Source organism: Ambystoma mexicanum, chromosome 2q (assembly GCF_040938575.1).
Source record: "Ambystoma mexicanum isolate Mex_15411 chromosome 2q, UKY_AmexF1_1, whole genome shotgun sequence".
Lineage (NCBI taxonomy): Eukaryota > Metazoa > Chordata > Amphibia > Caudata > Ambystomatidae > Ambystoma > Ambystoma mexicanum.
The window spans coordinates 890,769,435-890,784,926 of NC_090924.1; the positions used below are offsets into that span (position 1 = coordinate 890,769,435).

General features: G+C 45.0%; 1 protein-coding gene across 1 annotated transcript in view; it reads left to right on the forward strand.

Annotated features, from left to right (window-relative positions):
- The window catches only part of PRTFDC1 (phosphoribosyl transferase domain containing 1), a 394,648-nt gene that overhangs the window by 229,042 nt on the left and 150,114 nt on the right, over window positions 1–15,492 (forward strand). The window contains exon 4 of the mRNA XM_069648160.1: window positions 1,670–1,735. Coding sequence (XP_069504261.1) covers window positions 1,670–1,735 — 66 coding nt within the window. The remainder of the gene's footprint in view (window positions 1–1,669; window positions 1,736–15,492) is intronic.

Here is a 15,492-nt window from a genome sequence, read left to right on the forward strand (position 1 = left end):
CATAATGTTGTGTTAACAGAGAGCTTAGTCGTGTTCTCTCTCTCAACACTACAATATCTAAATACTGTCCACCACTTAGTTACAAAAATCCTGTGCAAATTCGCTCTGTCAAGACTGAATAGTAAAGTTAAATGCCATAGAAGTACAAGGGCTTAGTCGGGTGGCCGTCATCGCTGTTAAGTCTTCTCCCTGCAACCATCTCTGTTGCTCTGGTGCTCTCCCACCGTCATAGCTGAACTAGCATGATAATCTAGCATTTAAACTGTTTGAAGTCTTTTACATTCACTGTGATAACTCCCTAGATAAGAAAGAACGCCCTTTTCTGCAGATACCAACAATTGTAGAAGTTGTTTAAACCTTCAGTGGCAATGGCATGAAAGATGTGCTGTGGGAGCAGTTCCAAACACTTTTGGGAGTTCATGGCTTACAAGATTGTTGTCAATCTGGCTCCCATCCCATACATGGAAGTGACACCATGCTCCTGGGTGTTAAAGCTCCAATTCTTTGGACAGTGGATGAGGGGCAGTCTGTGGTTGTGAATTTACTTGACTTGTCGGCTTCCTTCGCTATAGTAGACCATCAGCCGTTGCTGGATTGTCTTGAGGCTGTGGCTTTTTAGTGGGATTGTTGAAGCCTTGGTTCCAGTCCTTTCCAAAAGGAAGAAAACCCATTAACTTAAGCCTGTTTTTACCCAATTTGGTCACACTTGCAAGTGGAGTGTTTTATTAGCACTGTGCTCCACTAGTTTTAACATCTTAATGCAGTTGTTCACTGGGCCATAAGGAAGCACTAGTTTAAGATATAAATGTATGCAGAAGACACTGCAATCCCTGGGGCTTTAGATAGTATGTAAATTGAACTGGACATATTAGGCAGGTCATTTAGGGGGTCCATGCCTTGATGAGGGTGAGCATGGTGGTTCTGTGGTACCACAACAGAAGTCCTGATCCTGAGGGTGGACATTCCATCTGACCGTTAATTTGTTTAGCCCTCATAATTGTCCACAAGACTGTTTACCACTCTGTCGGTCAAGATCCTAGAGTTCTGGTTTGATCAAGAGCTTTCAATGTGTAAGCACATATTTGAGCTGATTGGTTCTGTAATGTTCACCTAAGCAAAGCCCTCATTGATGAGAAACACTATCCTGTTTGTCGAAGGTGGATTATATGAATTGCCAGTTACCTAGCCTTTCTCCTGTGCTTATTGACCACAGTAGAGTCTTCTGTGATATCTATGTACTTGCAAACCATGTGTCCACATACGTGCCCTCACACCATTTGATGTCTGTGTCTGCCAGGTTTTGAAATGCTTAAATAAGTCTGCGCTTTGATTCCCTATATCCACAAATAACCCTGCCTTGGTTCAGACCCTTAACATCTTTCATAACTCTCACGGTTTGGGTACTAAAGCACAAAAGAGCATGTCCTGGAAGTCCCACATTAGGGATGTCTGGAGTGCATTGTTTCATATTTAGGCTCTGTCTGTGCATTTTCCATTTGATATTTGTTGACAATCCATGGGGGTTAGATTATGTAGAGTGCTGTAAAAACATCTACAACAAAATGTGTCTACTTCCTCTGCTAAAGACTTGATTCTTTGATAAATGGCAGCTTGGGGCATGAGGTGTTAAGTAAATACTAAAAATCTATGTTCCTATCCTTTCTTTTAGAATGACCAGTCTATGGAAGAAATGCAAATTGTTGGTGGAGAAGATCTTCCTAAACTGTCTGGCAAGGTGTGTACATAATTACATTTTTATATTTGTATTGTGTATTTATTGGGTTGGTTGGTCAGATACTTCTACCAGAAGTATGATGTGTCTACAAAAAATATGCATTAGTTCAGTTTTTGCTTTCAGAATGCATGCATCCCAATTATTTTTCATCAGTATGATTTTTATTGAGGGGGAAAATGAGGATATAAACAAAATAAATTAACAACAAATGTCAATCGCCATATCACATATACCCACAAAGACCAGATTGGTACACTCCAATATTATCCACTCCTCTTTTAATGCTAGCTGTAATATATTCCTCAGATGAGCCAGAGGCAATTCTTAGCTGTTTCCAGTTTACTCTAGCTAAGGAATCTGCCTCTGTACATTTTCACCATTTCACATGACCACCACAAAAGATGGAGAGTGCATTCTGTGACGATTCACAAGGTGTTTCACTTCTACCCAGGGGGAGTTTCTTTTTTTCTATGAGACTAGGGAGGTGTGGCCACTACACAATAGTCCTCCTAGTGGTGGCATAATGTGGGAGTGCCTCATGGGGAGGGACTCCCCTCCCCCGCCCCCCTCTGGGGTGTAAGGACGATCACCTGGGGTACAGCCCAATGAATGTTGCTACTCGCCAACATTCCCTAGCCTTCCATAATGTCTAGATCCTACTGCATTGAAAGCGAGCCTATATATTGTTGTAATATAGGGCCTAAGACCAAAAGCACTAGAGCGAGGAAGAACACAGGAGACATAAAGATCATTGACTGTGAAAACACTGGTACGAGATGGCCCCAAGGAGGCATGAGGATTAAGTCGCTAACAAAGGACTTGTGCAATCCGCACGGGACAAACTGGATACAAAGTATAAAAATCAACAAAGGACTGTTAAAACCTGGTCACAGAGCCAAATGCAGCCACAATGAGAAGCACAGTGGTGACATGTGCAGCGGTATCCATTCCTGTTGGGGGAAGCAGCCAGAGTCCGAAGTCTGCAGCGCAGGAGATTCAAACGCCAACCGACCGTTGTGGAGAAGCAGAGAGTGGCAAGAGGGCGCCAACCAAGATCTCCACCTGCCTAGTGAAGGCGACCGAATGCCGATGTTGGGAAGATGCTGTGAAGCCACGAGTGCAGATGAGAGAAGCCTACAAAGCCGGAGAAGTGTGCCTTGGTCCAAGGAAGCCCTGGCAATGTACCATAGCCCTGTAAGAGGTATGGGAGGTAAATGAAAACAGGAGGGGATCCAGGGGTTGACACAGAGGCTAAGGTGGCTTTTTTCCAGCCCAGTATTAGCAAGGATGTTATACCAAAATAACGGTCGGGGACCCCACCAGTAAGAATGAAAGCATCAGAGGAAATCTTCCTTGCTGCAGTGATATCAAGGAAACCCTTGGTTGCCAAAGAAGTGTCTGGTACCTCTCCAGTAAGCAGGAAAGCATCAGAGGACATCATCCTCGGCACATTGGTAGTGAGCAAACCACTGGTCTCCAGAGAAGGGTCTGGCACCCCAACAGTGACAAAGAACAGTACCAAGTAATACCAGGGGAAGAGAGTCATTCTCCTGGTATCGGACAAAGAGACATGATGAAGACCCCAAGAAAGGCAGGGATTTCCTTGGCTGTATTGTGAACTGAAGCAAGCACCACCAGGAGTCATTCTCATTTTACAAGCCTCAAACTTCTGTTGAAGATGCCAGGGGAAGGGAGTCATTCCCCCTGGCTTTGTGGTGAACTGTGCAAAATAACAGCAGAAGAAAGGAGGTATTCTCTTGATACTGGGTTGAAAGTTGTATTGGATACACCAGGGGAAGGGAGTCATTACCCCTGGTTCTATTGGGAACTGCATCAGTTTACATCAAGAGAAGGGAGCCACTCTCCTGGATATTGCATAAAGACTGGGTGAAGCCCCTAAACCAGGGGATTTCTGTTTGAAGAGAACATTCTTTGGGACACTGTTCAAGAAGCAGGAGAAGGAAGCCATTCTACTGAAGAAGGAACTTTGTTAGTTATCTTTTAGTTGTAATGTGAGGATGAGAGTAGTATTTGACACAGGACAGTGGAACTTTGGTTTAATGGACATTCTGACCATTCCTTTAGTTTCAATTCGAGGCAGGGGTTTTAGAGTTTGGCACAGTGAGGTTTTATATTTGAGAAATAAACGTTTATAACCAAAACCATGCCACCTGTCAACTTCCTTCTTTGACACCCTTACAACCCATAATACATTGTGATCATTAGGCTTGGGATGATGTGTCAATAATGCAAAATCTTGAAAGTCCCCTGCTATCAACTGCAAAATCTTACGTTCCCACCTATCAACCTGGTCTACAGTGAACATCTCTTTCCTCTTCCATGCTTTATCAGGCCCAAGTCATTGTGTAATTGATCACTGAAGCCCCATTTGCTGTTGTCCACTCCGTTGTTGGTTGAAGCAAACTCCTGAAATATTGTGCAGTGGTGAAAGTGCCCTAGATGCATCAACAAAAAAAGTATTTATTTTGTTCAAATTCTTGTAAAGCGCTGCATGCCCACAGGCCTAAGAGCGCTACACAAAAACCAGACTTGCAGACAACATGCACATAATACACAAACACAATACATGGGGACCACCCAAATACAACAGGGAAGTTCTAAAGCAGAGACATATGCAGATGATTAAGTGTCAAACTATAAGTCTTAAATTTGAGGAACCCATTGGCAGATATTTACAGATACTTAAAAACCCAGGGAGGTTACTGGTTCCACACCCAACCACAACGCAATCCCTGTTCCTCAGAGTACACCAACTGTCAATTTTTGCTCTGCATAAAAACTTCAGATTGGAGTTTCTAACTAATGCCTGGACCCGTTCTTTGGCGAAGCCATACCAATACTTTATTTCATAAAGCTTCCAGTGGTTCTCTGTCTCGCAGGGTTCATCGACGTTGGTAATTCTAAAATTCCTATGGTCAGCGACCAGGTCTCTTATTGGGTCATCTTTGGGAATAGACATATGGGACTTTCTTGAGCATAGACTCCGAAGATTAGTAGGTTTGGGAGCACAATCCACTGACTCAGTCGTGCCAATCGGGCCCGACTCTGCTTTTCTGATGGAGGCAGGAGGTACGATGTTAGCAGACTCTGAGGACTTAGATCTAGTGGTGGCTGACATGGTAGGGACAGACTTCGCTGCCAGGATTGCAGTATAATTCAGGCATGCAGACAGATCCAAAGTGGCTAGATCCTGATTAACAGAATGCTCAAACGGCAAACCAGTTTTGACAAAAACAATCTTCTTTGTTGGTGACCTCATGTGCTCCCGAGAGTACATGGGAATCCGGTAGGCAGAATTTCACAGGTTTAGACAAATGTTGACTCTTCACAAGTTTCTGAACATGATCCAACCATGCCATACATTTGCTAAGATTAGTACACTTAAGTTCAAAAAGGGATTTTGCCTGAAAGAGCTTCCATGTCTCGGGCATAAGAATTTGCTCAGGAAACAAACCTGCAAAAATGGTAGAGGAACTATCTTTATCCGGAGAATATATTCCCTTAGCATGACGACTTTCTGCCTATTTAGTGGGGGAGGAGGCCCGAGCCACGGAAACACTGGTCTTCTCAGGAAGAATGTCAGGGGCACTACCCAGATCAAGGGGCAATACTGGGTAAAAGTAAACAGAAGTCACCCCAAGAGACAAGACTGTGGCATGCACAGGGCCATTAATGGCATCAAGAGGCAGATCAGTGAGCTTAGCGCGCAGTCTCTGCCTCCTATGCAGACTAGAGGCCAGGACTTCAGAGACACGATTTTTACAGGGCACCAGAGACATTTCTGAAACCTTTAAAGACACGGCACCCAGATTGGAAAACCTCAAAGCGTGTAAAGTAGGGGGTCACAGGATTCATAGGCTTGTGTGGAGAAAGCTGTGACATTGTAAGCCTCAAATATGCAAAGGCATAAGAAACACGCAACAGGTGTACTGATTAATTATATGCAAACTAAGGATACTTTGCAATTGATTCTTTAAACCCATAGATCACTTATTTTAGAAATATCCTTCAGGTGCCTCTGGGGTGGTCTTTATCCCCACTGCTAGTCAACATTTATATGGTCCCCCTGCTGAGTATCTTTTCCCAGCTTAACCTGCACTACCATTCATACGCTGATGATACCCAAATCTATGTTCTTTACCAACAGCCTTTGGAAGCAGTAGACAGAGTGTAAGAAAAAGAACTGGATGTTGGAAAATAAGCTCCAAATAAACCTTTCTAAAACCGAAGTTATGGTATTCGATTCCAAGAACAAATTAGTTAATATGCAGCCACATGTTTCCTGCCCAGCACATTTTGATGTTGCAACTGCCTTCTCCCCTCAAGTGAAAAAATTGGGCTGCATTTGGCAGGCAAACTTGAGTTGCAATCTGCAGGTTAGTGAAACGTCAAATCTGTCTGCTATCATCTTAAACATCTGAAGCCCCCTTCTTCCTTTTATCTCAGAAAGAGATCAACCAGTCGTTTGGACACTGGCAAATGTCTAGTTGGACTATTGCAATGCACTCCTTATTGGCATTCCAACCTACCAAATGCAGTGCCTCGAGGTCGCACAGAATGCAGCCATTAAAATGCAGAGAACGCTTGATGGAACATATAACCTATCATATTACACCACCACGCTTACTCTCCCCTTTACACCACCACTCAACTAGAACACAGAGATACTATGACACCATTCGGTATAACTGTTCTCATACCAACATCTGCCACATACTACCCATCATTCTAAGTAAACACTGCTGGTTACACACCCCCCAGCCAGGTGTTTTCCTAAGGCCTAACGCAGCCACATTCGGTCTGGATAAATCCTGCCAGAACTAACACGTACTCCTGATCTCTCAACCACCACACCTACTGCTAAAACGCAGCTATTTCACGAATACTGCACCAGCTGCACACATACCCGGTGCTCACACGCACCTTTTGAGACTCTCTGCTCTCTCTACTGATCTGAACTTCGGTTCCCAAGGGCGTTCAACCTACCAGCGCCTTCAGACCATTCCAATGATAATGCGCTATATAAATGCAAAATAACATAACATAACATTAGGCTTCTCTTCTCTCTACCTATGGATTAACCTGTCACTCAGTCCTGAAGGAGTCTACATTGATTACCAGTAGAGCAGAGGGTACTTTTTAAAACCCTTTGTTTGGTTTTTAAATGTCTTCATGACCTTGTTCCACGCGATCTATCATAAAAAATTGCTGTGCACCTTCATTCTGAGTGGGAATTTGTTCATGGGGGGGGAATAGATGTTTTTCTATCGCGGGTCCACAAGCGTGGAACAGGTTACCTGCTAATCTTCATGAAATTGAGTCTCTTATGCAATTTCGGAAGAGATAAACTCTTCTCTTCCAATAATAATGCGTATGGTTACTGTACTTAGCTTGTTCTCTCTTTGATTTAACATCTGCGCCCAGATGCAGTCTCTGCCCGGTTCTTTGTGAAAATGCGTTATATGAATTCAAAAAATCAAATTAAATCAATTTTATCTTCATAAATTTTTACGTCAAGCAGGGAATGCACTGCAGCTCCATGTCTGCTTTGCTCTGTGTCTTTGGTGCCCATGACTTCATAGGTTACGTCCTGGGCAGTACATATGGAGACAACTGTGCCCTGTGTCCTCAATTCCTTTTTTCAGCGTGCTCAGACACTGCTTTGGAAGGGATTACCCCAAAAATCAGAGAAAGAAAAAAAGCTCAATGCGTGTTTTGTGCGCATTCGCATTGGTTACAAAGAAACAAAGCCCATAATATGTAAAAATGGGAGCAGGGGTGTCCCCGCTTAGATTAAATGTATAGCGGGGGATAAACAACCAAAATCCCAAAAGCTTGAGTTACAAAATGCGGGCAATTGGGCTTCGCAATTTTGTAATTCAAGATTTGGGATTCGATATTACAACGTAGATCTTCTTTGGGACACAAGCATTTTGTGATTTTGACCTGTCATGACTCTTCTGACAACCTCTGGTTTCAAGGATTGCCCATTGCCAATGTACTTGTAGAATCCACATAAGCATTGTTTGCTGTTTGGGTCCAAATCACAACACTGCGGAATGCAGCTCTTGCCAATAGATGAACCCTGAGATCATCAGAAAGCCTGTTGCTTAGGTCTTCACAGATCTGCAAAAGAGAAACATTTCAAGTCAGTCCCCGTCTCTGTCAGTCTTTTGCCTCTAAAGGAGAAAAGTCGCTACCAAGGAACCAGAGTAGTCTTGGCACCCGGAGGGAGACCAGCATAAAGGACGAAAAGAGGCGTAGAAGGTCTTGCTTTCCTCATAACTTTTCCTCCAACTGCCATTCCCATTTCTACTTCAAGAAAACATTATTACTTCTGCCTGAGACTCAGAAGAATCACCATCTTTATTAGCACAGGTGCCTCCGCCACCATCTCCTCTACACCGGAACAGTGGTAGGTAGGCATCTCCTCAAAGTTGCCAGTGTTTTCAGCCGCTGCCAGTGTGCCAGTGCTGGTGAAACATTAGCCTGTGACAGCTTCCAAGGACAGTTACCCCCTTTTGGCCTGCCAATGAGAAATCCTTTGAGCTCTGTCCATTAATTGGAACTAGTTACTTCTCTGCCACCGTGCCCTGCGGCTCTGGCTTTTGGCATGGTAGCCCTGGCCTGGGCGATTGAATGCAGTAATATATTTTTCTCAAGAGGAGACTAAATGTCAGGGATTTATCCCTACCTCCAGGAGAGCATGTCTTGAATTGGGGCTGATCTTTGAGGAATATGGCGGACCTGGTCCATTTTGGCCTTGAGTTTACAGAAGATCAAGACCTAAAGGACTTCCCTCAGCAATCCTTTGAGCAAGATATGTCTGGTCAACCTGGCTGCCGACCTTTGTGATGCCAGTGGCTTTGACACCACACAATAGTTTAATTTTATGCAATCTCCTTCACATGTTCTACCCAGTGCAGTGAACCCTTTCACTGTACCAGAGCAAATGCAGTAAAATGCCTGGGCATTACCACCCCTTGGGTATCTAATGTGCAACACAACCTGAATGACACCATCAAACACTGCCCTCCCCTGGAGTCCCTCCTTCCATCTCTTGTCTGATCATTGTCTGCAGCCTGGCCTGCCTCCATCCACGGATAAGGATTTGATTAGAAAGCACAGATCTGCATCTTCTAAGCCTGATTTTCTTTCCACCCTCCCTATTCATGAGTCGGGTTGCTGTAGCATCTACTGCACAGGTTATGGCATTCAATTTCTCCAACTTGCCCCAGACGAGTCAAGAAGATGGATGCTATTGGGAGAAAGATGTACACACCTGACCGTTGGTCCCAGGTGAAGGTAAATGCCTTGTGCACCCTTGCACAATATCCCCATACCTTGTATGACATTAAGGAGGAGGCTAACATGCTACCTCATGAGATGGCGAGGGCAATTACTGAGTTGGTTGCTAATTGCAAGGGGGCCGCTAAGCAGATTGCATAGGCAGGTTTGGACATAGTCGTCTTGTTTATCACACTCCAGGGGCTTGGGTGCAGTTGACGGAAGAAATTATTGGATACAAACTCAGTGTTTGCATCTGAGATCCAGGCAAAGCTTTTGGACATGCCCTTCGATGGGGCCCAAGATGGGTGAGTCAGTGGAGAATTTAATTTTATTTCAGTTTTTATAAAGCTCAAACGTAACCGATGGGCAGCAGAGTGTAAAACATGACATCCTTCAACATAACAGTACAGTAAACTAGCAGCAGCTAGAAAACATTTAGGATTAAGTAAACAACAAAAAGTTTTTTGCTCCTTATAGAAAAGCAGCAGTGTGAGAACTCACCAAAGGCAAGTGAGTAGTGCATTCCAGAAAAGACCTGTAGGAAGTTTGGGATTTGTGCACTTTTGGTTTCTTGAAAAGAAAACCATGTTTACTATGAGTAAGTCTGGTTCACCCGGATATTCAGTCTCTCGGCCAATCTAATGCATTGATGGAAAAGTATAGCCTATATGCAATGGAGGCTAGTATGACTAAGATACCAGCTTCTGAAGGAAGCCAGTAAACCTTTGATAGGACTAGAGAAATGTGAATGAATTTCCATGTTCCTGAGTATAACGAGCAGAATAGCGTAGGATTGATCAGAAGAGCAGGCTTTCAGGACCTCAGCCAGTTCTTCCGGTGTGGCAGGTGGGTCTGGAAATTCCGGATGCCACCTTTGTAAGGATCCACCTGAGGCGCAGCAAGTACTTGAAATGTGTTGTTGTCAACACCCACTTCCAGTTTGCAGTCCTGCCCTTTGACCTGTCATCAGCCCCCAAGGCATTGACCAAGTTGTTGGCTGCTCGTCACAGGAGGGAATGGATTCATGTCTTCCATACTTGTATTACTGGCTCATTTGGGCATGCTCTCCAGCGTATTTGTATTTGGGCTTATATAGTGCAAACCTAGCTAGGAAGCAATAGTGATGTGCAGTGTATGTTGATGATTACAGCAAAAGTGTAAGCTAACCCCAGAGGGGACAATTTCCATCTGTGGATCTGGGAGGTCCTCCCTTACAGCAGTGGTTTTCTCCTGGGAGGAGGAGTGGAGGCACTAGGTGTTCCCTGGATAATCCTTCCTGAGCTGTTGAAGTCATCCTAACTGCAACCGATACAGTGTTCTAGTAGGCTGGTGCAGAATTGGTACATGGTTTTTGTTTTATGCACCAGTTTTCTCTCAAGCCGTACAATGTTCTGACTTCTGGCGGTGCACATGCCACCTGAGATTTCCGGAAAGGTATACAGGCATTTGGGTGGTAGCTGCCTTGCATGTAACACAGGCTATCTTGAAGAGTATCCTGTCTGGGATAGGTAACCAGTTCAGCTCTTATGACGCAGGAGTTGTGATCCATTTTCTTTGATTGTGTGATCAGACCTGCTGTGACATGTTGAACCAGCCCTTCGAGGGACCAGGTGTGTGGCTGAGATGCCAGTGAGGTGTTCGTGTGAGATTGCTAGGGTTTTCACTGTAGTTCTGAAGTATTGTTCGGAGGAAGGGTTTTATCTTCTGGAGGTGTAGTAGTGAGCAGGTAGTCTAGTTTATTTTTGGTCATGTGTTGCTTTGATGGCTGTCACCAGTGAACCCTAGTGATTTGGCTGGGGGTGCCAATTGTGTCAATTCATAAAGGTGTGTACCATTTAACCATTCTTGCATGATTTCCTGTTTTGCTAGGGGGCCTAGTGGGAAGAAATGTGTTTTATCTAGGATTGAGCTTCTGCTATGTGCTGGTTGTCAATCCTTGGATGGCAGTGCATTCTGAGGCAAGAGATGTTTTGGGTAAAGCTCACTTTGAGGTATAACTGTATCGTCTGCACGCTGTTAAAGTGAGATGTTTGGGTAGGCGCAAAGTCTAGCTACATATAAAGATGGAAGACCAATGGTAAAAGGATTGAGCCTTGTGGGACTCTGCAGGTGACCGGACAACAGTCTGACCTGAAGCTGCCAATCTGGACTGCTTTATGCCTATCCGAAAACGTAGGAGGCAAACCAGTGAACCCCATTCATGTAGAGAAAACACTGAATAATGTGGCATGGTGGACCCTGTCAGTGATGCCCAGGAGAACCAGGAAGAAGGCTTATACCTTGTCCATGGTCTGAGGAGCATCATCTAGTGTCTATGCTGCATTTTGGTCGGAATCCTGATTGCTTATCGTGGAGTAAACCTTGATGGTTGACCTGCTTATGGAGTTGATTGGCCACTGCTTTCCCAATAATTTTGCTGATCAATGGGAAGTAAGTAATTGGCTGTTAGATGTACATGCCATCTGTTTTTAGTGTTTTTTTTTTAAGTGGTCAGATTAATATTGTTCGAATGATGCTTGAAAAGATGCCTTGATTTAGTGAGGCATTCACTCTTTGGAGTGGAGGGGTGTGAAGGCACCGTGATCAGTTTTATGATGTACGGCAGGTAGAATGTTGCCTTTTGTATGAGGTTGATTTTAGTGATGCTTGTTAGGACTGATTTTCTATACTCTGACCTGGGGGACAGTTGTATAGAAGACTAGCCTATATTGTGACAGGGACAACTCTGGGAGCTGTAGCCAAACTGGTTCAAGGTAGCAGTGACTAGTGGTCTAGGCCAATTCTCAAGAGGTGGTGAGCTTGTAAAGGGTCCTCAATGAGTACACACAATGGGAGTCAAAAATTACACTTAGATAATGGGCCTCATTCCGAGTCCGGCGGTAACCCTGCCGGTGCTACCAATGGGTTGCCACCGCTTTCGTAAAGTTTTACTGGCGCCCGATTTACCAGTGCCATCGGGAGATTCACAGTCCGGCGGCCTGGGAAGTCAGGCGCCGGTAAAATGTAAGTTCCCATTTCCATAGTCTTATAGGACTCTATGGATTGGGGGACACGGAAGCACCAGCTAACGGTGCCGGTGCTTCCGTGACAGGTCTGCCTACCATGACCGCTGTGCCTGGCAGGGTCCACGGGGTCAGACCTGTCAGACACAGCGACTCCGGCAGGCAGACTCATAGATGGCCAGTCTGACCGGCAAATTTATAATGAGGCCCAATATGTTTAATAGTTAGTTATTTATTTATGGCCAAAAAATGCTATGAAAAATTACTGCTATCAGGTAAAAGTATCACACAACACTAATAATCGAATACATATGTACAATCACTACAGTAGTGCATAATACAGCTCAAACCCCTGTAATGGTAAGTACAGATTAGATTATGAATTAGCCCCATCTTCAAAAGTCCTTTCCTAAATTGTCTGGGGCCTTATGCCCAAATGTTCAGGAAAAGTTCTGACACAGTTTGTAATGCTGGAAAAAATGAAGATAGGGTCTCTAGGGTGCAGTGAATAATTGCAAGGGTTAGAGGACACTTTATTCTAGTCAACTAAAGTGTCCCCAACTTTCGAAGGCTTGCGCAAGCAATGGCAAAGTCAAAGTGTTACAAAAGTTAGCAATCTTTTCAAGGGAGTTTGGATGCAGTTAAGAACCACTGTAACCCCCCACCTCCCGTACTCCGATTCTTCACATATTACATTGATTTACTCTTTAGTTATATAACATTTCACTATCGTAAAGCAGTTTAAAAATCACACTCTTAATACACCACACCACTCCCAATAAGTTCCAGACAAGTTAAGCTCACAAAATGAAGTGGGAGCAAAATGGCACAATTTAAAAGGGAGGGAAAGACAAAGTTAATAGAAATTGAACCACACCAACAGGTAAGTACTCGGGGCAATTGAGCAAGAGGAACTACAGTGATAGAATAAAGTAAAACATGCTTAGGGCCAAAGTCCCTAGGTCAAAAGTCTTTTGCTCAAGATCATACAGCTCAGGGTAGTTTGCGGTAAAGTTTGTGCCAAGGATTCCGGACGAGGTTGGTTGGCAGAAAAGTCAGTTCAAAGAGAAGAGAAGGACAAGCCCTCGGATTGGAGAGAGATTTCGAACACTTTCACAGCGGTTGAACGAAACGAACAACCGGATTTGCACAGTACCTTAAAACCGAGAAGCTGTAGCTGAGGTGGGCGTTCCTGGTAGTTCCTGCAGGCTCACGGTTCCTGAAGCGACTGTTGGACTGACAAGAAGTAGGAAGACTGGAGGGTCCTGCACTACCCAGGGAAGAAACCAGCAGCAGAGCGAAACAACAAATAAAAGGTGTGCTCCTTAAAACCCAAGCAGGGTCTGACCTTCCTGGCTATCCGGCCCACTGTAGCTCTGTACAGCTAATTCGACCAGAGGAGGGATCCTGGCTTGCAGTTTGGGCGAACTGGTTGGTCCCACCAGCCCAAGGGAAGAAGTTTCCTGGAGGATGTTCTCTGTCGTCGGATTCTGAAGATTGGGACCTGCAGCAGGGGTTCACCGGGCGGTTCAGTCCTTGTAGGGGTCCTCTTCCATCAGCTCCTCATTGGTTCTTTCGTTCCAGTGGCGACTCTGCCTTTCCAGTCCCAGAGACCTGCTTTTTATGCAGTTTTCCCCCATTCACACAGCCTGGCTGTCAAATCACACAGCAGGGTGGCTGTCCTATCAAGGACAGTCACCTAGCCAGCCAATGAAACAGGAGTGCGATTTGGGTTACCAAGAGAACCCATGGCAGGGGTCCTAAGACGCCTCCCTCACATCCTGCCTACCCAGACTTTCGGGCGCCTTAAGGAGGGCTTCTGTGCAGGAGCCTGCGAAAAGACGGCGAACAAAGGGACCAAACCTGGTTTGGCGCGCAGAGTTAAACACGAGAAAGACTTTAACAAAAAGAAATGGTGAATAAACCCAGCCGGAGCCGAATTAAAATATATTTGGTCAAGCGGTTTTATGTTCGAGGCTAATAAAATAGCCTAAAACAATACCATGGTTATATAAGATAACCGAGGTATGAAAAATAGGTTAGTTACCACTGCCACCAGCCAAGTTTTAATGAAAAGGGAGAGAAACAGTGTACCAAGAGAAACGGACAAAAAGGGATAAGAATTAACCCTTTCCAACACTCCATGTAAGATGGGTTGTACTGGCTCTGTGATTTAAAGAGCCTACATAAAGTTAATGGCAACTTTACATGTTTCTTGGAGACAGTAGTCAGTCCCAGAAAAATGGAGTCAGTGGGAAGTCTAAAAGACAACCCTGTGTCACTGCACTGAAGGTGCTGTGTAACACACATACAAATGATGCTCATGGAGTAGATGAGGCTCCAGAGCCCAAGATCACACACATGGTAAAAACACACACAGCAAAACACATGTAAGAGTGGGAAAAAGACTCACACTCTTACCAGGTGAAAGAAATAAACCCTAGAAATCCAGCAAAGCTGCTGAGGGACTCATTAGGTAAGGGAAATCAGCCATTTATGAGAATTCTCCCTAACCAGCCTCAGCCCTTGATTCGCAGGGGTTGCAGGTTTGAGCAGATCTCAGTCGGTGTATTTGGCTGGAGCAAGGACTCTTGTGCAGAAAAACACGATGCAGGACACCTCTCAGGACTGGATTTGACTCAGAAGAGCTGTTTCGGATGGCGTCACCACAGCATGGTGATGCAAAGGGACTCACTTGTTGCTGCCAGACTTTCCCTCATATCTTGGGACCCCTTGAGGCTAGGACTCTGAGTTATGTCTTGTAGGACAAGTTCCAGGCCTCCACTAGAAACGGCGACATCAGCAGCACGGTAGCCCAGAGTCGGAGGTGGTCTGCCACAGGACGGTCCCAGGGCACTTCCAAAGGCTCTTCTTCGCAGGGTACTGAGAAGACGTCAGGAATGGGTGTTCCCTCCACTCCACAGGTCGCAGCTCCCTCGCAGAACTGCTGAAGATCGATAGCAAGACTGGGTTCTTCCAGGACAGCAGCAGAAGTTGGTCACCAGGTCTCCTTCAGATAGGTCACCAGTCTCCTTACAGGTCTCACAGCTGGACAGAGTCTTGGCTCCTTCAGGTTTCTCCAGGATCTTTCCAGAGTGGGTGCAGGGGTTCTCTTCCTATCCCGAAAGCCAGGTAAGAGCAGAAACTCCCAATAGCAGAACTAGCCACACTCACGCCACAGCAGTGGTCCAATCAGGACCACTGACTGGAACACTCATGCATAACACTCAGATACGCTGAACCCAGTTTGTTGATTGGGACCAGACATTGCCAACCCACATACTGCCAGCAAACCCACACAGCCCTCCAGTACGCCACTAAAAGCCTCTGCTTTCCTGGGCAATGGAAGTCCTTATATGGATTTTCCTGGCCTCACAAAGACAAGATGGCCAAAAGGACAAGGGAAAAACCTTGTGGCATGGTCATGTTTAGTCACTAGCTTCA